This window comes from Nycticebus coucang, chromosome 1 (assembly GCF_027406575.1).
Source record: "Nycticebus coucang isolate mNycCou1 chromosome 1, mNycCou1.pri, whole genome shotgun sequence".
NCBI classification, from domain to species: Eukaryota; Metazoa; Chordata; class Mammalia; order Primates; family Lorisidae; genus Nycticebus; species Nycticebus coucang.
In genome coordinates this window covers 195,181,852-195,206,861 of record NC_069780.1, presented here as the reverse complement: position 1 = coordinate 195,206,861, position 25,010 = coordinate 195,181,852, and the positions used below count along the sequence as shown (strand labels likewise).

At 54.0% G+C, this 25,010-nt stretch overlaps 1 protein-coding gene across 1 annotated transcript in view; it reads right to left on the bottom strand.

Annotated features, from left to right (window-relative positions):
• The window catches only part of LPCAT1 (lysophosphatidylcholine acyltransferase 1), a 51,814-nt gene extending 36,208 nt beyond the window's left edge, over nt 1-15,606 (bottom strand). The window contains exon 1 of the mRNA XM_053593386.1: nt 15,353-15,606. Coding sequence (XP_053449361.1) covers nt 15,353-15,487 — 135 coding nt within the window. The 5' untranslated portion in view covers nt 15,488-15,606. The remainder of the gene's footprint in view (nt 1-15,352) is intronic.
• Nucleotides 15,607-25,010: the final 9,404 nt, after the last annotated feature.

Sequence of the window (25,010 nt, the reverse complement as noted above, 5' to 3'; positions counted from 1 at the left end):
TCAACTACTAATGACGATTACTTAGATAACAGGTACCTGCAGCTTGATCCTGGTCACTCAAAATAATCTGGTACATCGTGGCCTTCAGGCGAGAAAGCCTAGTTGACTCATCTTCCCCAGTGGAATGAAGGTGGGACTGTCCAGCCCAAGGAAGACCCGGGCAGGAGAAGGGGCCTGAGACGTTCTGGCACCCAGGACAACAGGGGAGCCCAAGCCAGGGCCACGAGAAACTGTGGGGTCAGACACAGACCACAGTCCTGGCTGGGAGGGTGTGTGCAAAGCAGGCGGGGACTCCTTGGGGAGACAGATGTGGAGCCCAAGCAGGCCTTGTGGGAGCCAGGACAGACCCCAGGGGAGGAGACCGCAGAATCAGAAGCATCCCAGGGAAGGGACACGGTAGCCAAATACATGTCCTGTGGTGCAGGCTTTCCACAGAGTCTGAAAGGACAAGGCAGATGGAAGTCAAGGGTCTGCTGACCATGCCGTGACTTCTGCTGCCTGCAGTGTGAGGCCTCCACTCTGGCCCCTTGGGTTTTCTGTAGATTCTTTTGGGTTCTCAAGTGAGAACACAGCCCAACAGAAATACAAGGTAGCCACATACATAATTTAAAATTTTCTGGTGGCTACATTTAAAGAAATACAAAGGTGAGGACATCTAATACATAGTTTATTTCACCCAGTATATGAAACACCATTTCGGCATATACTGAATATAAAATTAACGAGAATATTTCACATATTTCACGCTGTCTGGGACATCTGGTATTTTTCACAGCACACACCAGCCCACACTCTGCACGCCTGAAGTGTCAGGCGGCCTGTCCAGTGTAGCTCTGGACACTGGTCTGCGAGTGATGGACTCTGACAAGTCTCTCCTTCCTGCCCTCTCAGGACTGCTCCTCTTCCCCACAGGACCTCCCAACGCAGTGTGTTCTTTTCTGGTGAGGATGCACCTGCCCAGGCCCCGTTCTCCAGGAGATTTATTTTGGTTTAACTCATGGATGGGTGCTGGATTTATCAAGCATCTTCCCTGCATCTGTTGGGCTAATCATGTGCGAGCTCTCCCCTGACATATTAACGGGCCGCACCGAACTCAGTTTCCCAGCACTAAACTCCTGCTTACAGTACTGTGAAGCCACCTGTTAGGACTTTTTTCACTTTGCTGGCTAATGTGTGTTTGGGGTGGGCTCTTCACCAGCTCTTAAGCAAGACTCACACACTATTTCCTGTCTGCTTCCTCATGTGGAAACGACATTGCGCCACCAGCGGGCGCCTCTGCTTCTAACACTGTTGTTCATCTAGATTTTCTATTTTTTCTTAGGTTAATTTCGGTGTTCTTGTCAACAAGGAAGTATTTTCTGAAAGCCGTCAGATTTTCCCTCCTGCTACCAAATTTCTCCTTGAGTCTGTTTTCAAGACAACTGAGTAAAGTTGCCCATCACATTCTCCTAGAATTTACATCCATGCAGATCTGCAGACTCACTCTAATGTTACTTGTGTCTGCCAAGACACTTCTCAGCCTACGTCACCAGAGACTTACCTATTTTTTAAATCTGTTTACAGAACCAGTTGGGAATTGCTTATGCTCTCTCTCACTGACTTCATCACGCCACTTTTGCCTCTTGCAAGTTTTCTATTCTGAATTTACTCTAATGTTCTTTTAAATTACTTTTTCCTTTTAATTGATTAAGGTAAAAGCCCAGATCAACTTCTGAAAGATCTCCTTTGGCATACTGACAGACAGCTGGCTGTCTCTTCCTAATTTGCAGAGAAATTAAGTTACTGGATAGGTTTATTTCTCATTCCCCTAAATTGTTCTTAAAACCTGGTGCCTGCACAGGCAGACAGAATGCAGATGTGGCTAAGAATATTAACAGAAGGCTTGGTGCTTGTAGCTCAGTGGCTAGGATGCCAGCCACGTACACCGGAGCTGGTGGGTTCGAACCCGGCCCAGGCTTGCCAAACAACAATGACAACTACAACCAAAAAATAGCTAGGCGTGTAAGAGGGACTTTACCTAACAAATGCAATCAGTATAACCTGGTTTCTTGTAACCTCAATGAGTCCCCAACAATAAAAAAAATAAAAGAGAGAGAGAGAGAAAAAAATAGCTGGGCCTTGTGGCAGGTGCCTGTAGTCCCAGCTACTTGGGAGGCTGAGGCAAGAGAATCGCTTAAGCTGGAGTTTGAGGTTGCTGTGAGCTGTCACGCCACAGCACTCTACCAAGTGCGACAGTGAGACTCTGTCTCAAGAAAAAAAGAATACTAACAGAAAATTAGGGAGTTGGTGGTGCTTGGGCTGCGCTACAGGAGCATCCACACCCAGGTGTGCTTTCCTATCACACATCTGCTCTGCGGCCATGGCCGCTCCCACCATAAACAGTGGAATAACACAACAGTATCCCATGGTGTTTCCCCAAAGAGCACCTGGCTGCCAGCTGCCCCAAGCCATGTGTGTGGGGGCCACCCCCTAGGAAAGAGACCCCGAGTGGCCCAGGGAGGTGCTGGGAGCCCTGCACAGTGGAGCCTGGCATGGCACCTGGGAGCCTGGCGTGTGAGCTGCTCACACTTCCCTAATTAGCACATGGGCTTCCCCTGCCCATCCCACGGGGGACGATACACGGCCACATTTGCGCCTCAGCTGAGACATCTGTGTGCCTGCTCACAGTGCGTCTTGGACCACACAATCTCAAGTTCTGGGTTTTTTCCCATTTGTAGCTTCCCACTTTATTTTTATTTATGTTGGTCTATTATGGGGTATTTTGGTTACATGAATTGCTTTTTTACAGTTTGAGTCAAAGTTGTAAGTGTCCCCAGCACCCAGATACCATTAGGTGTGGATTTACCTGTCCTTCCTCCCCCCTCCCAGGTGGAGTTCTGCAGAAGGGACAGGGACTGGGGAGCCCCAGATGAACTCTGACTCGCAGCAAACAGGCTGGGGAGTCAGAGGGCAGAGATGCCAAACAGGGACGGGGACAGAGCTCTCCACACCTCGGCGACCGTGCTGGCCCTGCCTGGACGATGGGGAGCACTGTCTCCTGGGCAGTGCTATGTGGACTACTTGGAAAGGGAGTGGCTGGCTCTGAGGTGAGGAACCCAGGTGTCTTCACAGCTGTCCTGCCTTCCACTTGGCCCAATCTCTGGGCCCATGTGCTGTAGGGGGCATCCTGTTAGCCATAGAGAGGCTGTCCTGCCAGACCCTCAGGTGAGGCTCTCGGTGGGCAGTAGCCCTAAGCAGGCAGTGGACGGGGAGGCCAGCCCAGGAAAGCTGGGGCAGTGGCCAGGCAGCTTGGGCCAGAGGCTGGATTGGGGGAGGCAGACATGAGAACACTGCAGTACTCCAGGCGACAACTCGCCAGAGGCTTCAAGCGGCAGGACACTGGGGAGGGTGCTAGGACCTGGGAGGATTAATGGCCCACAGACGCTGAGGCTCGAGTGCTGGCTCTCCCAAGGCAAGAGCTGACAGTGGGGGCCAGCAGGGAAGTGAGCCCCATCACCCCTGAGTGCCAAGTCGAGCACACAATGTGTCACCTCGTCAGCCGTCAGAGAGGGTTAGGGCGCACTCTAGGAGGAGCCACGTTTCAAGCTGAGGTCGAGTGAAAGAATTTGAGCTGAGTATAAACCACCATTGAAGGGAACTTAACCCCCCAGAGTGCTGGCACCACACTGGCAGCACCTGCATCACCCGAGGGGCCGACTGCTCAGACTCGCATCTCCTCTCCAGCCTGGCACGGCTTGTGGCGTGTACCCACACACCCTGGGAGCCCGCAGGGCGGTGACCCCCGCATGTAAAACTCAGCTCTGGCTGTGGCCCCCAAACACCCCTTCCTATCAGAGGGGCCAGGGGCTCCCTGGCGAGGCTGATTCGTGGTCTGGGTGGAGAGTGTGGAAGACAAGCAGGGGACACGGGAGTGGGGGCATCCTGTGAGCATCGGAAGCATCACACACGAGGCCACACACCACACACACTCACATGTGCCCAGCCACCTGTGAACCAACACCTGAGAGTGAAGCTGGTGCCTTTGGGAAGGACGAGGTGTAGCCATCCTCCCTGTGAGAACCGGCCCTCAGGCAGCCAGGGTTCCCGACTACCTCACACACTCTCGGGACAGCCACCCATGCCGTGAGCCTGGCTGGAGGCACACGGTGACGGCCCAGCAGGGACAGAGCAAACCAGAAGCTTCCAGAAAAAGCAGCTCTTTGACCCCCCTCATCTCTGCCAAGGCCACCCTGGGCCCTGAACATTATCCAAGCACCAGGATTGTGCAAGCTCCTCTAGTGTGGTCCACCTGCAGGGTCAGGGGACGGACGCCAATTGCCCTGAACAGCTTGTGGGCTCTGCTCTCCTCCCAGCTGGCAAAGGCAGCCAGGCAGGTGTAGCCTTCCTGACAGGGCCAGGCCCCAGCCCCGAGCACACATCACCTTCAGGGCCTCGACACTGCACACTGGCCCCCTGACCCCCAGGGAATCCCCTGGCTGCACACCCAGATGGCCCCTTTCCTTCTGCCCCCATAAAATCCATGGTCCTTAGTCTGGGTCCCCAGACAACCTAGGGTCAAGAAGGGCCAACTCTCCCTGACCTTGGGGAGCTTCCCCCGGGGCTCTGGGCTGGTGTGCATTAGTCCTATGTCCACTCCGGGTGGGGGCTGCTCCCCACATCACCCAAGTTCACATTCTGTCCTTGTCAGGGGCAAACTCTGCCCCTGTCCTGGGCAGACACCCACGATGGCCCATGAGCCATGGCTCCAACCCGTCCAGGCCTCACTCAAGAGCTTCCCCAGCTTCTCTGAGCCCATCCTGACCTTCATGTCTTACCACTGTGTTGGTGGCTTCAATGTCTGCACTGGGCAGGCCCCTCACTCACTTGGCCCCCTGCAGTCCTGCAAGCATCTGCCGACCCCCAACTCAGGTCTCCCCTTGTCCGCTGCTGCCTCTCCCCCACAGGGCTATTTCTGAGATCTGTGAGAAGAGCCTGGACAGTCCTACACAGATGTACGGGCAGCATCAGGAGGCAGATGCTGCACTATGTGTGGGGCAGGTGGGGCTAAGGTGGGGCCTGTGAGCACTGGCCCCGCAAAGGGGACAGCGTGAGGCTGCTGATGGCATTGCTGGTGGCAGCAGAGCTGATGCCTCCCGGGGTGCCACCCTGGGACAGTAGAGTCAAAGGTCACCCGCCTGATGGGTACCACCTGCCAGTTGGGGAGGAGTCAAAAGTTTCACCGAGTACCAGGGACAGATCCCAAGGTGACAATTAGCAGAAAAGGTAAGAAATGGCCAGGGGCTGGTGCATTCATGTTGTCTGTCTAGACAGTGTTTCCCAAGGATCACAGGTCCAGAGCAGTGTGTGAACGTGGATGGCTGGTGCAGCACAGATCATAACTGGGGCAGGGTCTGGGTGGAAATAACGGCTACAGCACAGTGAACGCGAGGGGCATCGACATTGCGCCCACAGCACCTGTGATCCGATGTGTGCAGGACAGACAGGGTGCTTGGCCCTGTGAGTGCCCCATGAGGACAGGGGCAGCAAGGGCCACCCCATGGGCCCCTGAGGGGAAGTGCCAGGGGCAGGGCGTCCCAGGAGGGACCCAGTGCAGTGGGCAGGGGCAGCAGGCACCACCCGCTACAGGGCACCAAACAGACGGTGAGACCCCCTCCTGGCCTTCCTTTCCCAGCCAAGTGCTACTGTCCCTCAGGTCCGGCCACAAATGCTCTGAGTCACAGCTCTGTGGTCGCCCCCAATTTCTGTTGGCTGTACCTCCAAAATAAATTAAGAGTGCTCCTGGCAGATGGGCCTTCTAGCTTTCTGTGTCTGGGACCACTAAGCACAGCTGCTCTCCTGCAGGGTAGCAGGGTCCCCAACATTCATTTGCTCCTCCATGTGATCCCTGGATGAGCCAGAAATAACAGCAGGCCAGCTGGAGCTCAGGACGTGACACTCCAGGGCTCATTCAGAAGTGACAGGAGTGGTAGCTTCTGGGCTGGGTCTTGTGCCTCCTTTCAATGCCACTGTGGGGCTGGCCTCACCCCAAGAGGATGAGGACTTCCCAGGGACTGAGGAGATGAGCTGAGGGACTCAGCACAGGGGCCCCAGGTGGCGCAGCCAAGCAGGGCAACTGCGTATGGGGAAGTGGGCGCGTGCACTGCTGCAACCTACCAGTAAGTATACAGCAAGTTGTTTCCTGAAACCTGATTCAGAGTAGAAAACACCTGGAAGCCGAACAGCTGATGCCCCCAGGTGTGTGGCCCCCAAGGAGGCATCTTGGCAGGGCCACTAAGGAACACTCCATACCTAAGGGCCAGCCTCCCGGAAGCAGGCTGTGGAACAAAGACACATCTCATTGTGTATTTCATTTTTTTCCTTTTAAAGAAAGATCAACTTTGCAAAGCATAGAGGTCCTCACAGCCACTGAGCACTGTCATCAGGAAACCCTGCCAGCCGCTTGAGGGCTGGAGAGTCTGCAAGTCGCCACTCTGGGGTCCAGGTGAGCACACCAGCCTCAGAAAACTCATTCCTCTGCTTCCCCCAGTCACCAAACACCTTTATTAAATAGGAAATACCCTCTGGTCCAAATCAAATGCTGCATTCAAATATGGAGCAGTCGTGTTCACAATGAACTCCAACAGTAAAATACTGAAGGCAAAAGTGAAACAAAGGTGCCAACCCCACAGACTACTGCCAGCTGGTCCTGTCACACACACGTGGCCTGCCAGCCAAGACCACGGATGGGGGCTCACACCCCAGGGCCAGCACCAGTGGGAGAACATTATGTTTATTACGTATTTGTACTTCTGTGTGATTTTCCCATTAACATAAATATTTTGCCCAAATCCATAGTGGGTCCACCTGTTGTCTCCACACTAACATGACTGTGGATTGTCTCCTGGATCTTGGGTCTCAGCCATGCCGTCTTGGGAAGCCTTGCACTCACGGTGCGGCTCTGGGAGGATGCAGACCTGCATGCAGGACTTGCCCCGACTCCTCACAGCTGCTGTTGTCTCACTCCACAGCCCCTACCCAAAATCTCGGCACACATCACCCCATCTGGAGGCTTCTCGCTTGCAGGATGGGTAACTTAGTGCTCCGCTCTGAACCTGTAGTGCTGCCTGCAGGGTGCTGGACCACTGCATCCACCATCTTCAGCACACCCCAGTTCAGGGGCATCTTACCAGCTGCACAGCCCTTTGGGATCACAGCCACTCTGGGCTGGGGCAGCCATAAACCAGGGAGTGTTGCCCCCAAGGTGACAAGCACAGTCCACTCATCAGGGGCCACACAAGCTGCAGAGCCTCACAGCAGGGCCTCTGGTGGGGAGGGGACAAGTCAGTGCCAGGTGAAGGGCTTGGTGCTAGGATGGGCAGGGGCCATGACCTGCTGCACGGCAGAGAAGATAAATGAAGGGTGCCCAGGGCCAGGAGGGCCTGGGAAGGGGAAAGAGGCAGGGCCTTTGCCACTGTGCCAGGGGATTCCATGTGTCTTGGCCACAGAGCTGCTTCCAGCAGGCACAGCCAGGGACCACAGATCTCCATGGCTGGGGTCAGGCTGCACCTGTAGGGGGCCAGGCCCTGAGCCCTCTAGTAGGGGCTCACCCACAAGCTGCAGCTCAGGGGCATGCACCTGCACAGAAAGGCTTGTGTTTCCCGGTTACCAGGAGGCCAAGACCTCCCCCGCTGCCCCTCAGCAAGCAAAAGTCAGTCAGGTGGTGCATCACTCGGGTGATCCTGCCATGCTGTGGGAACATGCAGTCCCAAGCTCAGCAGCTTGGAGCTTCTCAGTGTGTGACCCTGGGGGAAGTGGGGCTGGGCCCCACCAAGGCATCTCATGGGGAGATGGCAGGTGGCAAAGGCTACACCATGCTTCAGGTCCTGCTCACCTGTCAGCACAGCAACCTGCAGGGCAGCCGTCTGGGACAGGAGTCTCACAAGTGGCAGCGTCTAGGACAGGAGTCTCACGAGTGGTAGCAAAGACGGCTCCCTAAAGCCCTTACTCAAGTCTGACCCTGGCACAGGGAGCAGCGCCTGACAAACTGAAAGGCGCTCACACATTGCTGCTGGTAACTGAACAGAAAGGCGTGTGATAGAAAGCAGGGTACCTGCCCACCAGCAGAAACCTGCCTAAGTGACAGGGATCCAGCCAGAAATGAGAATGATCGGGGCCCACAGTGCCGCCTGGCCCAGACCCTGTGGGTAGAGCCAGTGTGAGGCAGCACAGGTGGGTGTCCGGGATTTAAGCTGAGATTGAAGGAATTCGGGGAGCAGGGTGGGGCTCCTGACAGCCGGGGAGAGGCCTGCATACTGGGGAGGTGTGTTCAAAAGCCCGGTAGCCAGGGAGGCCCAGGGAAGCCAGCCACAGCGGATACCCAGTCCTGCTTTACATGATGGATAGCAGCACACGTGGGGCCCCCTCTAGGGCCTCCCCTCCTGCTCCTGGGGCTCTTCGCACTTCTCTATACAAAATCTCCTCCCTGCAGGTTTGGGGAGCCCCCCGAGCTCTGCCTCTGTGGTCCCCATGGTTCTTACCTACACCCTGAGCTCTGAACATGAAATTCTGTAGCAATCCCCACCACAGGCCAGAGGCCCTTCCTCCACCTGGCCACTCCCGAGGGCCCAGCATGGGTGCTCAAGAGAATGGATGAGAGACAGGACCAGAAAACCCCCAAAAGCCCGAGAGTCTGGGCTGGGAAGGAGGCTCAGCTTCCAAAGCGGACACTGGCTGCACATCCATCTGAAAGCTGCAAGCACTTGGCTGCACCTGACCTACTTCCAGCTTTTCACCTGGGGGTGGGAGGACTGTAATTACATTTCCTTGGAAAGGGAGATTTTGGGGCACTGTGCTCCCATGTGAAGGATGGCCCAGGAGGCTTCAGCCCCAGGAACAGGGAAGACATTCAGAGGGGAACGTGGCCACCAGCAGGACCCAACTGGACCCGCACCCACCTGCCAGGAATGTGCCTCCCCAGAGACCCTGAGCAGCGCTGCTCCCACTCAGCAGGGTCCAAACGGACCTGCTCTAGCTCTGTGGCCAAGGAAGCTTCTTATCTCCAGGCCCTTTCTGTGTGGTCAGAGTAGAAAGAATCCTGAAATTCAAGATTTGTGGCATTTCCAGCTGTTCCCACTTGTTGAGTAAATATCTGCAGAAAGGCAACAGGGCTTGGGCTGAGTGCACTAAAACCCCCTCCCCAGCAGTCCTGGGCTCCTCCGCCTTGGGAAGCCCCCAAGCATATCCTGGGTCATCAGACTCCACCAGCTGCAGACAGCCCAGGGCCTGCCCTGTACCCCCCACAGACAGAGGGAGTACCCCAGAGCACCCTGACTCGTCCACCCCCAGCTGCAGGGGCTCCTCCCTCCCACCATCCCAAGTCTATCCTCCGAATTCAGGGAAACCCCCAAGCACATTCTGGCTTGGTCCCCAGCTGCCAGGGTGGCCACCTGGGGAGAGGCAGAAATGACCCAACCTCTCTGGGCTGGGGGGAGGCAGGGCTCCCATTCTGCTAGTGAACTTTGCCACTGGCTGCAGGTATTGGGTGGTCTCGGAGGCCACGAACCACCAGGACAAAGATAGCCTGGTGTGTAGGGGACAAGACAGGTGCAGTTTGGGATGTGCTGAGCTTGTGACCACATAGGGACCGTATGGGTATGTCACAGTGACAATTCACACAGCACAAAGTGATCAGCCCCTCACCCTATCAGTGAGAAAGACTCTCTGCCCCAGACAGGTGGATTCTGTGATTTGCCCTACACATGGGGACAGTTACCCTCTCCTGGGGTAGCCAGAAAGAGCAAATGGGCTCAAATATTAAAGGTGATCCCCTGGCCTGACCTGAACCTCACCCAGCCCAGCAGCATTCCTGCTCTCTCAGAGGTACTGAGGCCCTTGGAGGCTGTCCAAGACAGCTCAGCCTGTGGGTTTGAAATATTTAAAATTGCAGATGTTTTGTTTCACCTTTTTAAAAGGCTTGCATGTGGTGAATTACTTTTTTAGGAAAAGTAACTCACTCCTTTGGCTTTCAGAAGGACATATGACTTTCAAGGGTAAAATCCAGGCTTTGCAATGGCCTTGCCCCCAGGTGCCGGAACGTCCCTGCAGCGTGGTATGAGGCTGGGCCACGGCCAGCCCCTCTGTCCAGCATGGTTCCTGGCAGGATCTTGGGGGCCCACCAAATGCCACGGAGAGAGGGGGCACTGTGCCCAGGGAAGTTGGAAGTTGACAGCGCAAGTACAAGAACAGCATCTAAGATGTCAAAGCTCATGATGCTGCAATGTGGCTGAAAAAGCTAAAAAACACATTAATTATTCTTATTACACTAAAAGGCAGTATGGAGAGCTGCAAAGTGACTTGGCTGGGCAGGACAAACACTGGTCACATTCGAAAATAACGTTACATCCAAGCATTGCCCTTTCCCACAGGGCTCATCTTCAAAATAACTCACCCCCAGAGTGTAGCTAAGGAGATGGTAGGAACATTAGAGACCCTAACTGGGGGATGGTAAAGATGCCGGGACACACCGCAGGCTGGGTGGGGAGCGACGGCTGCCCCTGCCCATTCCCATTCCCAGGACACTTTCGTCTTGGGCTGTGTCTGGGTGAGGGGCTGGGAGGGGGCAGGGTGGCTAGAAGTCCCTCCTGGAGCCTGTGGGACAGATGGGGTGAGGACGCCTTTGTAGACAGGTGACTGTGGAAAATCTCACATAGATGCTCCAGCCAGCTACACCCAAACAGGAAGGCCCGTGGCACCTTCCCAGACGCAAACCCTGGAAAGGTGTGGTGGCTGCCCAGCAGGCACACCCGAGGGCACTCTGCCCCAAGGCACGGCCCAACACCCAGTAAGTGCAGAGGGAGCCTGCACTTGGTCCTGGTGGTGTGGCGCTCCAGCAGCCACTGTCTCAGGCACAGAGCCCCTGAGTTTCGATATGAGAAAGAGATAATTACATTGCCAAAATCATCTGTTAGGCAGAAAATATTTAAATGAAAAGGAAGCAGGTAGAGATAACAGCTTGAGGTTTTCTAAAGACTGTAGTTCATAGAGGAGCAGCTCCATGCAGCCTCTTACTAGAGTGTGAGGGTGGAGATGCTTTCAGTGGGAAGTTTGGGCCCCCGTGTGAAGCTGGCAGCAGAGAGCGGGAGGGTCTGGCTGGGCCGGTAACGTCACTGGTAAAGGCTCTCTACAAACTGATGTGCATGTGGGCCTGGCGGCGAACGGACAACTTGGGGCTCCCACCCCACATTGAGAGTGTGGCTTGTAACCCACCCACTCCTGAACACAGGAAACACAGGTGGGGCAGGGGCCAGTGTCCCAGGGGAAAGATGAAGGGTGTGTCCAGCCAATGCCCTGCTGAAGAGGTGGTGCTTGGCTTCCACCAAGAGGCCTGAAGATGGAACATCCATGAGAAAAATGCAGCAGAGAAAGAGGAGCCTGCAGGACATGTCCGACAGCTCTCACCCTGGGCACCCAAGTCGGACTGTGAGCAATGCCTGCAGGCGTCCAGAGATGTTCTCTGGCATGAAGACACCTGCATTTTCTGAGCACTCCCCAGAAGCAGGGTCAAAACCCAGGAGTGCCGAGAGAGCACAGAGCAGCGGCCCTGAGTGGTGCCATGAGCACCAGCAGGGGAGCGGCAGGGCTCCTGTGACCCAGCTGCCAGTTGGCTTTGGAACCAGCACGGGACCAGCAGTGAAGACTCAGGGCAGACACTTTCTCAGAGCAGAACATTAGTGAAAGGACATTCAGACGATTACGTTTAATAATTTAATTCCAAAGGCTCAATGTTAGTTTAAGACACGCTTTGTGCCATAATGACAGGTTTCTGCATAAAACCAACTGCTTTGTTCAGTCAGGTATAAAACAAAACTCTGTGTACACTTATGTGTGTGTACATACACACATACACACTCATGTTAAAAATCCACATTTAAGGACAGGTGGCTATAAAACATGAAAAATAAAAGCGTTTTGCAACCTTAAATCCCCCTTTCTACTTTTCAAGGTTAACCATGACTAAGCTTTATGTGTGCGTCCACTCAGGAAACAGACAAGATTACAGGGACACACTGGGTGACTTAAAGGAAGCCAATTCCCTAATGTCCAGGACTCTAGTGGGGTTGGGCAGACATCTGCCCCAAGCTAGTCCACACTGCCCAGGGCATTGGGGATAGCACAGCGCTCGACCTCAACACTATGGCAAGGCCTCACTTGCCTCCCAGTGGCTTCCCAGGACTGCACAGGCAGAGATCAGGGGTGAGGGCACTGGTGATGACTCTAGGAGATAGCCCGCTCCTGGGCCACAAACACCCAGGATGTCAGAAGGTGGCCAGGGCCATGGGTGTGCTGCCTGCCGCAGGGCCTTCCACGACAGTCTTATGAATCCCTCCCCTCCTGAGGGACACATGCCCTCCAGCAGAGCTCCACCACAGTACCACAGCCCCCACACTCACTGCGGGGTATGTTCCCTATAAGCGCCAGGGGCAGCCCTGTATCCACACAGCTGTGCAGTGCTGACCACGGAACTGCTCACTGTTAGAGCTCGGGTGGAGCATCCAGACACCCGACAGGCTGTGGGAGCAATTCAGGGAAGCTTGAAGAGCTGCCCTCCCTGCACATGTGTACAGGGTGGGGCACCCAGGGCCGAGACTGACTCCCTGCTCCAGCATGGCCATGTCTGACCTAGAGGCAAGGCCAAGAGAATGGGAGTCCTGCTTCCAATTTTTTTTTTTTTTAAATCACAGCTAGGCATTTAGACAAAAACTTGCAGAAAACAATGGCTGAGTTTTGGTTAAATTCCATGTGGGTCTGCCATGCAGGGAGGGGTAAACTCTGTCCTAGGTGCAGACCTTGTCATAATCCTCTTTGTGGCTTAGTCTGGGCAGCAGGGTGCTCAGAGGCTGTCCCTGCCAGCAGCCTGCAGGGACACTGAGAACTCAGCTTCACTTTCCAGGAAGTACATTCCCACTGACTCTGGTTCTGAGCAGCAGGGACTTCAGAAACCAGGGAAGCACACACAGCTGGGTGGGTCATACTCATACCCACGGGAAGTACCGTGGGTACATATTCCAAGGGAAGTACCGCAAAACCCTGGTGACAGAAAACCACTTCATGATTCCAAAAGCAACAAATTAACATGTGACTGTGAAGCACTTGAGCTGACATCACCAGGACCCAGTGTCACTCTACTCATGGCTTGGTACTTAAGCCCATGTCCTTGCATCAGCCAGGGGGTCTCATAAACCTCAATGATTCTGATCCTAACAGGCTGTTTCCTGTCCAAAGAGATGCTTAAGCTCCTCACTAAGTCTGCAGTTAATGACAGATGGATGGGCCAGAGGAGGAGGTGACCGCACAGGGCATAATCCGAGGACACATGACAGCCCTCTGAATGCTCATAAGTAATCATGGGTACTCATGTTCATCTCAGAATTCAGTGGGTGAGTGTTCAGTTACCACAGTACCCAGTTCTTCCTTTATTTGGGGAGCAGCCTTTCTATGAAAGATAGGCTATTTCACACTCTGGAAACTTTTGATAATATAGCACATAAATGTAAAAGCTTTGCAAAGCAAAGCTTTTGATGAAAAGCAAAAGGAGCAAGGTTCTGCAGGGGGGAACTTTGAGAGCCTTTACAAACTATATCCCTGGCCACACACTGTAAACATCTGAGCTGTAACATTTTGTTACAAGTGCACACAATTACTCTGACTGGGGCTCCCAGTCAACAAGCAACAAGGTGCATACAAAGCATCCCTCCCGTTAAGGGAGGCTACAACATCCCCACCTGTTACTTTCCTCATCCAGGAGCTGCCAAAGCCCAATACCAGGCTCTGAGCCTCACAGTCCTTTCTGAGAACAGCCTGAGGAAGAAAGCCTCCAAGCTCCAAATCACATGACCAGGAGCCTCTCAGTGACCCCTCCCTGAGACCATCTGGGGCGAGTTGCCACCCTGAACTCCTGGGGCAGAAAGTAGGCCCTGGGCTGGGCATTCTGACTGTGCTGCCATCTGCTCCCAGCCCACCTGAGTCTCTGCCTTGCTTCCTGCTGGGCAGTGGGAACACTTTGGGCAGAACAGACCTGGCCCCTGTGGGGCTGTGCTTGTACACAGAGGTGTCCTCAGGGACCTGAAGGGAGGAAGGGGCCCGTCTGATGTTTCACTCAAGACCTAAGGGAGGAGTGATGGGAAAGGAGAAGACCAGAGGGGCATCCTGAACCAGCTGAAGTAGGGGGCATAGGGGACCAGGCTAGGGTGGGTGGTAGGCTGGAAGAGGGCTCCGACACCACACACAGGGGCAGGACTGCATCGGGGTGCCCACGGTGGAGGAGTGCCCCACACCCACCCACTGTGTGTATAGATGGATGCTGCAGAGGGGGCTCCAGGCAGAGGTGTCCCTGCAGAGAGTTGATCCTAACACCTGCCAGGCCTGGGCTCCAGTTTAGGGACAACCTTGCCCTGGGTGTCCCAGGGCAGATGGCACGGTGGTATTCTCAATCATCCGCTCATGTTCTTCCCACGGACCTGTAACTTAAATTCTCAACCCCTTAAAGAAGTTGTCTCACAGCAGGAAACACGCTCCCATAAACTGCAACCACAGGGGCCCCCGACACCGCCCACTTCTGTGCATGGTGTTGAAGTCGGAAAAAGCCCCCCTTGCGATCTCACAGACCCGCACCTCCCAATCTGGAATCTAAGCGACAGCAAAGTGCTCCCTCCCACGTGGGCACCTGGGCGTGTAAAGTTGATTCTGGTCCCCCAAAGGAGGGCCCCCCAAAGCAGGAATAATGTACTCAGCCCGGAAAACCACCGTAAATATAGAGGTGGAAACACTCCCATCTCCAAGGCACCCTCCCCCCTGCACCCGCTGTCTCGGGCACTGATTCAGATGATCAGAGAAACCCCCGCAAAGTCAGCCTCCCGCCCGCTGAGCCGCCCCTGGCTCCGGGGTTCCCCGCGGGCAGCGCGGGGCCTGCGACGTCGGGACCCGGGACCGCGACCAAACGCGGGGAGCCGAGCCGGGCTCCGGGTGGGGTCGAGATCAGGGTATCGGGACCCAGAGAAAGGGATGTGGGGCCGGCTCAGAGTACGCGATCCGGGTGTGCGGCCGAGTTCGGGGTGCGTGACTGGGGTGCAGGGCCAGATTCAGGACGCGGGGACCCGGAGAGAAGGGGTGAGGAGCGGGATCTGGGAAGTGTGGGGACCGCAGTCCGCGGGGGGCTGACGGGCAGCCCCGGGGTGGGGGGCCGCGGCTCGCAGGGCCGGGCCGGGCCGGGCCGCATCAGGCCCCCTCCCCAGTCTCCTCCCCGGCCGCGCATCCCGCCCGTGCCCCTCCGGGCCGGCCTCGGGGCGGCGGCGCCGAGCGCGGCGAGCGCACCCACCTGGGCCTTCTGCAGGGCGCGGAGGCGCAGCTCGTGCACGAAGGGGTTCCGACCCGGGGGCGCCAGCCGCCGAGCGTCGCCGGCCCCTACGCCGGAGGCGGGGGCGGCCCGGGGACCGCATCCCCGCAGCCTCATGACCGCGCGGCCCAGCTGCAGGGGAGCCGGGTGGGCCGGGCGCTGAGTGGGGCGCGGAGCAGGGCCGGGGCCGGGGGGCGCCGGGCGCTGGGCGCGGGCAGAGGATGCACCGCGGCTGGAATGGGCCGGGCGCGCGGCCGCGCAGGCGCGGAAAGGCGGCGGCGTGACGCGGGCGGGGCGGGGGCGGGGCCGGGGCGCCGGGAGGGCGGGGCCGGGGCGGGGCGTCTCTGTGCCCCACCCACCACCCGCCGCGCGGGGCTGCCCGGAGCGCACCCAGCACCCCTGCTGGCTGGTGGGGACCCGGGCATGGGCCGCCGATTCCGCGGGCGCAGAGGCTCTGGGGTGGGGGCGCCTCCCGCAGTCGCAGGATTCCCCCGCTGGGCGGGCTGCCGGGAGAGGGGGCGGTGCCCATGGTCTGAGGCCCGCCACGTCGCCCCTTCCGCTGCTCAGCCAGCCAACGCGTGGCCCGCGGCCGGATGGCCAGCGCAGACCCACAGAGCCGCGGGACGGAGGAAGGGACCGGCACGCGGCCAGCGCGCACTTTCCAGGCTGTGGGTGCCGAGTCCCAGCCGAGGCTCTCCTCCCACTCTAACCCCCAGGGACCAGGGGCCAGGGGCAGGGCCAGGGCTGTCCTGGCTACACGTGTGAGAGGCCAGTGAGGGTTCCCACTGGCTACTGGTTCCACTGTGACCATAGGGCCCAGTTGGACCACAGGGCCTCCTTTGGACACAGGGTCCACTCGGACCTTAGGACTCAGTCGGACCACAGGGCCTCCTCCTCTGGACACAGGGTCCACTAGGACCCCAGAGCTCAGTCGGACCTCAGGGCCTCCTCTGGACACAGGGTACCTTAGGGCTGCCTCATGTCGGGGCTCCAGACAGGAGGATGCCCACAGCGGCCCTTCCTGAGGGAGATCTAGAGGTTCCAGAGGCAATGATGTAACCCACGTGGCTCTTTCTCCCTCCCCAGCTACACCCTGGCGGCACTCGCCTGTCAGGGCAGATGTTTGGAGATCCCTACTTTGTGGCACATCATTAACTAGGGCAAAAACATAGTAGCCTCCTAGTCAGCATTTGTGCATTTAAAACATCACCGAGTCCTGTAGCAATAATGCTGAATGTCTCCACACGCCTTTCCTTGGGGCCAGACAGGCGGCAGGTCTTGGATGGGGAAGGATTGAGACAGCCGGTGTCTAGCCCACCCTGTGAGTTCACATGGACATCTGAGGTCACCAGGAAGGTGCCTAGCCCTGGGACTTCCTGCTGACACCTGCAAAGCCCTGTGGCTCCTGGCAATGTCACTGCTCTGAGGCTCCCCAGCTTCATCTTTCTCTCTGCAGAGGGTCAGGGAGTGACCCAACCTCTCTGATAACCTGGCCGATAGGCTCGCTGGACAACACAGGGAAGTGTGGCTGTGCTGAGGCCCTTCTGTGTTTGAGGCCTGAATGATGAAAGAGACCGGCAGGGCCAGGGGCGCAGGGGCAGGGGTCCTGGCACCTGTACAGTGTTGACACCTCTTCACATTCTTGTTCTTGACTGTGGCCAGTGACCTTCCCTGGGACCCCTGTCCCTCCTGTAAAGCGCTATTCTTCCTCTGTGCCCTGTGTTGATTCTTTCTGGCTGGTGGGTGTGGGTGGGCTATGTTTCAGGGGCCTCCTGGCTGGGCCATCAGCCTTCAACTGGTCTCTTGGGCTTTCGGTTGCCACTTGTTCTGGGTCAGACATAAGAGCTCAGCATCTGAGGCCACCCAAGGCTGCTGGTGAACCTGATTATTAGGAAAACCCCACAGCACAAAAACCTGTCAGCCGCCAGGCAGCACCTTCATGCCAGGTGAGATGGGCTGGCCCCAAATGTGTCCTTAGGGCACCATATCACAGGATTTGTGTGGCCCCTGAGTAGTACAGGAGTGCTGTGGCTGTCCTCCCAGAAACAGGTGCCAGGTGGGATTGAATCTTCCCACTGTGTGTTGGAAGAAGTGCCTGGTGGAGATGTGGCCGGAGCCTGGCCAGCCTGGGGGGGCTGTCTGAGTGTGCTGTGTGCTGCATCATGCTCTCCAGCAAACGCTGAGGTCCTCACACCTGCATCATGCCCTCCAGCAAACGCCGAGGACCTCACCCCTGCATCGTGCCCTTCGGCAAACGCTGATGTCCTCACCCCTGCATCGTGCCCTCCAGCAAACACTGAGGCCCTCACCCCTGCGTTGTACCCTCCAGCAAACGCTGAGGTCCTCACCCCTGTGTCGTGCCCTCTGGCAAACGCCGAGGTCCTCACCCGTGGGGACTTGTTTGGAACCAGAGTCTTTGCAGATGGCCGGGGGAGCCCGGCTGGCTCCTTCATCTTGGATCTTGGCCTCCAGGGTCCTGAGAATAATATCTATTGTTTTAATCCAGTTTGTGGTAATCTGTCACAGCAGTCCGAGGAAACTCAGAATAAAACCTGAGTCCGAGCCCAGGGAGCGGAGACTGGGGCAGCTCCCCACACGGCCCCGCAGTCTGAGTAAGTTTGGCAGGCCAGCTGGGGTAACCTCGTGTCAGGCTCAGAGTCCACACCCCTGCTCTGCCCTGCTTGGTCCTTGGCATAGTCACCATGGGCAGTGAGGCCTCTGTGTCAAGGCTCAGGGGGTCCTGAGTCATTCCGTTTGAGGAGGTCTGGAGGCTCCTGCTCTGGTGCCTGGAGGGTAACCACATGTTGGGGGGGTAGTTGCAATGAGGGGCCATCAAATGGACTGAGGGTGGGGACCTGCTTACCCTCTTCTCTTCCCCTGGCTGTTTCCTGGGGATTGGAGTGGGGGTCCAATCTCTGGAGCATGAGATTCGAGTGGCCGTTGCTGGGGAGGGGTCTTCTGACCTGCCTTTCCTAGAGAGACAGGCTCTGTGGGTGCCCTCTGGCCCCTCCCTCCCCTTCTTGCAGGCCAGAATGTGTGCGCAGCCTCTAATGTGGCAGTGAGTCACCCAGTGATCAGGGGTTGGCAAGCAGGGGGGTAAAAGTTGGCACCCTAAGGGTGCAGAGTGGAAAATGCAAAGACTATGTTCCCAGGACTCCTGTGGACCAGCACTAGTAATAGGCCCTCTTGTTTGTGTCAGGAGCGAGCCCTGAGTGTTTAAGCCATATTGGTCGGATGCTCTGATGTGTGCAGAGAAGTGATTACCAATCTGATGGGGAGTTGGTACAAAAGTGCATTTCTCATGGACCCTAACGATGGCTTTCCCCGTACACCTCTCACTCCAAGGGTGTCAAAAAGCTCTCTGGGAAGTTCAGAACTGTGACAATGTCTGGAGAGCAGCCAGGATCGGATGAGGGAGTCCTAGGGAGTGAGAGTGCAGCAGGACCCACGGGCGGGCTGTCCCATCCAGGGGCCCAGCCAGTGGTGATATCTGTCACAGCAGTCCGAGGAAACTCAGAATAAAACCTGAAACTCAGAATAAAACCTGAAATGGCGCATCCAGAGCTGATGGTGAATGCTGTTATCTGGTCTCCGGTCATGGAGACCACCCTGCACGGTGCCATGGAGTGGCCAGGGATGGGGAGATCCAAGAGACCTGGGCGCCCCTTTCTCAGCAATTGATGGGTCTTGCAGGGGAGGGTGATAATCCCGAAAGGGACTCAGGAACCTGCTGTCTCAGGCCCTGGCCAATCCCATGGGAGAAGATGAAACCCTGTCAGGGGTGTGATGAGCCATCTTAGGTGGGAAGGACTCAGAACCCAGGGGAAAGGCTCCCGGGCCCTGGAGTGGGGTAGGGACAGCACCCAGCACAGACTCACCTTGGGGTGCAGAGTGGGGTGCCCTGTGGGTGCAGAGTGGGGTGCCCAGAAAGTCCCCAGCTTTCTGTTGGGGACTCAGAGGAGTGGGGCAGAAGTGTGGCTGCAGGCTTAGAGGAGTGTATGGGAAGTTCCTGGCTCAGTGGTCACTCATGCTTAGGCTTCAGTTAAATATATGATGGAATTTTCTAGAATGTCTGGAAAGTTTTGAAGGCTTAATTAGGAGAAACTGGTCTTAGGAGAGAGGGTATAAAAGGTTTTCCTTCCATAGAGAGGGAAATACTTCAGTTCATTGTTGGAACATTGTTTTGGAAAAGCCACTGCATGCTTGCTCTGCAGAGCATCCCAGGGAGCAGACACTTCTCCTGGGTGGGGCCTGAAAGGGAGGGAAGCTGTGCCCTTGTCTGCTTCTGCTGCAGAGCCTGGACTCACAGAGAAACATGTCCTGTGCTCCAAAGGCTCTGAGAACATGCACCTGCTTGTTCCTGTGGAGCCGAGAATCTTGAGGTGGTTTATTTTTGAATTTTAGAGTTGTTTATGGGAGAGAAAGAGATATTCTCCTTCATTATTTTCTAATGTTTCTAAAGGTATGTTATTAAAACCCAGTGGTCCACTACAGACCAGTGGAATGAAATGGCGCATCCAGAGCTGATGGTGAACGCTGTTATCCTAAATAACCATCACGGGCAGGGTGCTCTGGGCAGGCCCTGGCGGGCTGATAAGCCTGCATGCTGCTATCTAGAGCTGCGTATTCACGGGGAAGGCCTTCTGTTACAGATAAAGTTAGGATCTGTGAAGTTAGGTCCTTGGATGTGCCAAGGACCATGGTGCTGGTCAAGGGCCAGAGTAAGGAAGAACACTTAGTAATGTACTTAGTAAGATACTGGCTATGGATTTACTCTAAAGTAAGAACGCTTTGAAGTATACCACTTAAAGGTAGAGAAATATTGTGTGACCTTGTGACCTATGAATAAAAGCCTGTTTAATGTATATTAATATTTAGTTTTATTGTGAAAATATAAAAGTAACAAAGAGAAACAGGAGAGCAGAATAGTTCTTTGAGGAGATAACCTCTCTGTTCTCTAGAATTTCTGGCTTTTCTGTAAATAAAAGTGAAATTGTTTATCTCTCATTCACTTCTTTGTTGATTGGCTAGGGTAACAGATGGATGGACTCCTTGGTCAACAATGGCTAGGGTGACAGATGGACGGACTCCTTGGTCAACAACACATTTTTTGTGACCATGAAGGGACCCTTATCTGGTGGCTTTGTGAGTGTGGACTCATGCGGGGTCCTGCTGATCCTCCTGCACCAGCGAGCCTGCTCGTGCCTCCTGGCTGCCCCTTGCTGCGCTGCTGGAATACTTTCTCCCAGGTATGGCTGGTGTGGCATCCTCCTGCTCTTGCCATAGCCTCACATTTATAAAGAGAGACTTTTCACTTTTACTCAGGTGCACACTAGGGATCAGAGCCCCATAGGCTTTTATTCATTTGGTCCTACACAGGAGTCAGAGTCCCCATCCAGTTGTGCACATGGGTCAGAGTCCCTGCCTGGTCATGCACAAGGTCAGAGTCCCTGCCTGGTCATGCACAAGGTCAGAGTCCCCACGTGGAGCTGAATGGGGGTCAGAGTCCCCATGTGGAGCTGCATGGGGTCAGAGTTCCCATCCGGTTGTGCACAGGGGTCAGAGTCCCCGTCTGATCATGCACAGGGGTCGAAGCTCTTGTCTGGTTGCCCACAGGGGTCAGAGTCCCTGTCTGGTTGTGCACAGGGGTCAGAGTCCCCATATGGTCCTGCACGGGGGCCAGAGTCCCCATCCAGTTCTGCACATGGGTCAGAGTCCCTACCTGGTCATGCACGGGGGTCAGAGTCCCCGTCTGGTCCTACATGGAGGTCAGAGTCCCCATCTGGTCCTGCATGGGGGTCAGAATCCCGTCTGGTCCTACATGGGGATCAGAATCCCCATCTGGTCCTGCATGGGGGTCAGAGTCCTATGTGGAGCTACATGGACGTCAGAGCCCTGTGTGGAGCTGCATGGAGGTCAGAGTCCCGTGTGGAGCTGCATGGGGGTCAAAGTCCCTCTCTGGTCATGCATGGAGGTTGAAGGTCTTGTCTGGTTCCCCACAGGGGTCAAAGTCTGTGTCTGGTTGCCCAGGAGTCTACATTTTTCATGAAGTGCAACTGTGGGAGCTCAGTGGTCAATTTCAGAGCATGGACCTTTGGGTCATGTATTATCTAATTGGCCATCTTATGGGTACGCACCTATGACCAAGAAAAAGATGAGATTTTACTGTGGTACGGCCTGGCGTATGTATAATCTTAAAAAAATATGCCATTAAAAGGATCCTGAAGTTACTATACCACTTTACACCTAGAGCTCTTCTGTGAAAAGAAGGCAATGGAAATGTCAGGGAAATGGGACGAGATCCCCCACGTTCAGATTTCTGTTTTTGTTTGTGTGAACACCTATCATGTCTGTGTGTGCTATACTTGTCTCTGTGTGTGTGGATACACCCGGACAGGAGCCAGTGAGACAAGTTCTGTTGGATTGGGCCACTAAAAGGAAATTAACCTTCCGCTGTAGCCCTGTTCAGCCTGTGTGTGTTCTGAGTTCTGAGGAAGGATGGCTCTTGAACAGTTCCTTGAATTATTATACTACTTTACAGCTGTAATTGTTTTTCAGTGGCAAGCAAAGTGAGGTGAATGTCTACAACTTGTTATGTCTTTATATAACATAGATGCAAGAAAAAATGGGCATCTTCTAATAGTGCAGAGAACAGAGGGGGAAAGTCAACCACTCAGGAGGAAAAGGTTACAGTTCAGGGTGAGGATGAGCTCTGTGAGGTGTTAAATACTCCAGCTACCCTGGCTGGAGAAGGGGCTGGGAGCGTCCACCCTGCTTACCCAAGGGCAGGGCCTGGGGGTGGTGTCCCCCCTGCCAGCCTGTGAAGGAACTCAAGGGCCCGGAGCTCCCCAGGAGCAGCTGTGTTTCTCTGGGTCACTTTCCTTTTGCTTGCTTTTTCCTGCATGCCTTGCTGAGGTTCCAGCTTGCCAAGCTTTCTGCCCTAACTCTGCCTGCTCTCACCATTTCCGCTTTCCAGAAAAGGTGTCTCTGGATTCCCTCATTCCCACTTTAGATCCTGAACACTAGCAAGAGACGATCTATCCTGGCCATGCATTCCATCTCCCAGTCGACTGTGATATTTGGCATAAACTCCAAAAGCTTGTGAAGGAGCCTCAGACTCCACAAGCAGAATTCCAAACCTTTGATGACTGACTGGAGACAGAGAGAAGGGAGTGAGAAGATGGTCTGCAGCAGGCCCCGGAGCAGAAAGCTTTTCAAACGGCTCTAACACTGTTTCAGAGGCAGAGGTACCCTGGAGGCTCAGGCAAGCTGGGGGCTGCACCTGGTTCCTCTGCAGCCAGCTGGGTCTCGGAGAGAAATGCCCCAGGGAGCAGAGCTGCCACTTGGAACTGGCTTCCCCCGAGCTGGCATCCTCCACACCCATGGACCCTCTGGGACTCTCTGGGATGACTTCAGCCTGATGGACAGACCCCAGCCTCAGAAGAAGCTCAACTTTGTCACACAGGAATGGCTGAGCCTGGAGCAACTCTCTCTCTGTTTAAAACACTGACTTGAATAACACTGGAGCCACTTCTGTTTTCCCTGTTTGAGACTTCTATCTCCCTCTGCTATCTCCATGTTGGAGTCAAAGATAAAATACACCCCCCTGTGTATTCCAAGCCTCTCTGTCTGCTGGGAGCTCATGCCTGATTGCCCTGCCCCACTGTTCTAACGGAATCTCAAGGTTATATTAAATGCCTAACTCTTTTAACCTTACAGCCTTCCTTTTTCAGACTCTTAGAAAAGCTTGACTAAGACTTTATATACAACCTTCTTTTCTTCCTTTTCAAAGTTTAAAGTTAAAATAAAAAAAACAACAGTAAGTAAGGGAGTGCTAGAAAGATGTGTAAAGAGCTGTGAATTTAAAATGCACTTGTTTTTTTTGGAGTTTTTGGCCGGGACTGGGTTTGAACCCACCACCTCTGGTATATGGGGCCGGTGCCCTACTCCTTTGAGCCACAGGCACTGCCCCTAAAATGTACTTTTAATAAGAAAAAATATAAAGAAAAATAATTTTATATAAAAAACCTTGTGTAAAAGATTTCTTTCATAAAATAACTGGTGGTTTAAAAAAAATTAAAAAACAGAGTACTTAAACATGTCAAAAATAGTTCATATAAGTTGTAAAGGTTTGTAAAGAAAAATTTAAAAAATTATATGTAATTAAGTTAAACATAAAAAAAGAGAATCTCTAGTTACAACAAAATTTTCTGTTCTGTGTTCATTAGTTTAAAGCCTCTTAGATTTCTGTTCTTGTGTACATGTTTAAAGTAATAAATAAATACATCAAAAGTTCAGAACTTAAAGGGTCAATCTGCCACTATAAAGTTAAAATACAAAGTGTATTAAACTGTTTATCTTTTTGCCTGCTAAAAACTGTGGTTATGGAGTGATGGGTGTCCTCGAGATAAGGTACAAACATTCAGCAGAAGACCCAAAGTCAGTTACTCATTTAAAATTAAAGAAAAAAAGAAGAAAAAGAGGATCTTCTTTACTTTTTAAAACAGCACCTGTTTTTCTTTGCTAGTTGGCTGCATCTGTCTCTTAAGATAGCTGGACATATTCTTAACAAATGACTACTTCGGTTTATACTGTAGTCTAAGACTTGATTTCTTCCCTTCCACTTGTACTGAAAGGTGGTCAGGGGAGGAGAACCAGAAATTAACCAGTTCTAATTTTCAAACCCTGTATTTTCAACTATATAACAAGATTTATTTCTTCCCACTTAGTGGCTATCAGCTTACAGATGCTGGTCTCCACTGAGTGTCAACATTTACAACAACAACCAGACATCCACCTGTACAAAAACAACCACACGTGTCAACATTTACAACAACAACCAGACATCCACCTGTACAAAAACAACCACACGAGTCAACATTTACAACAACCAGACATCCACCTGTATGAAAACAACCACATGTGTCAACATTTACAACAACCAGACATCTACCTGTATGAAAACAACCACATGTGTCAACATTTACAACAACCAGACATCTACCTGTATGAAAACAACCACATGTGTCAACATTTACAACAACACCCAGACATCCACCTGTACAAAAACAACCACACGTGTCAACATTTACAACAACCAGACATCCACCTGTACGAAAACAACCACACGTGTCAACATTTACAACAACCAGACATCTACCTGTATGAAAACAACCACATGTGTCAACATTTACAACAACAACCAGACATCCACCTGTACAAAAACAATCACACGTGTCAACATTTACAACAACCAGACATCCACCTGTATGAAAACAACCACATGTGTCAACATTTACAACAACAACCAGACATCCACCTGTACAAAAACAACCACACGTGTCAACATTTACAACAACCAGATATACACCTGTATGAAAACAACCACATGTGTCAACATTTACAACAACCAGACATCTACCTGTATGAAAACAACCACATGTGTCAACATTTACAACAACCAGACATCCACCTGTATGAAAACAACCACATGTGTCAACATTTGCAACAACAACCAGACATCCACCTGTACAAAAACAATCACACGTGTCAACATTTACAACAACCAGACATCCACCTGTACAAAAACAATCATATGTGTCAACATTTACAACAACCAGACATCCACCTGTATGAAAAC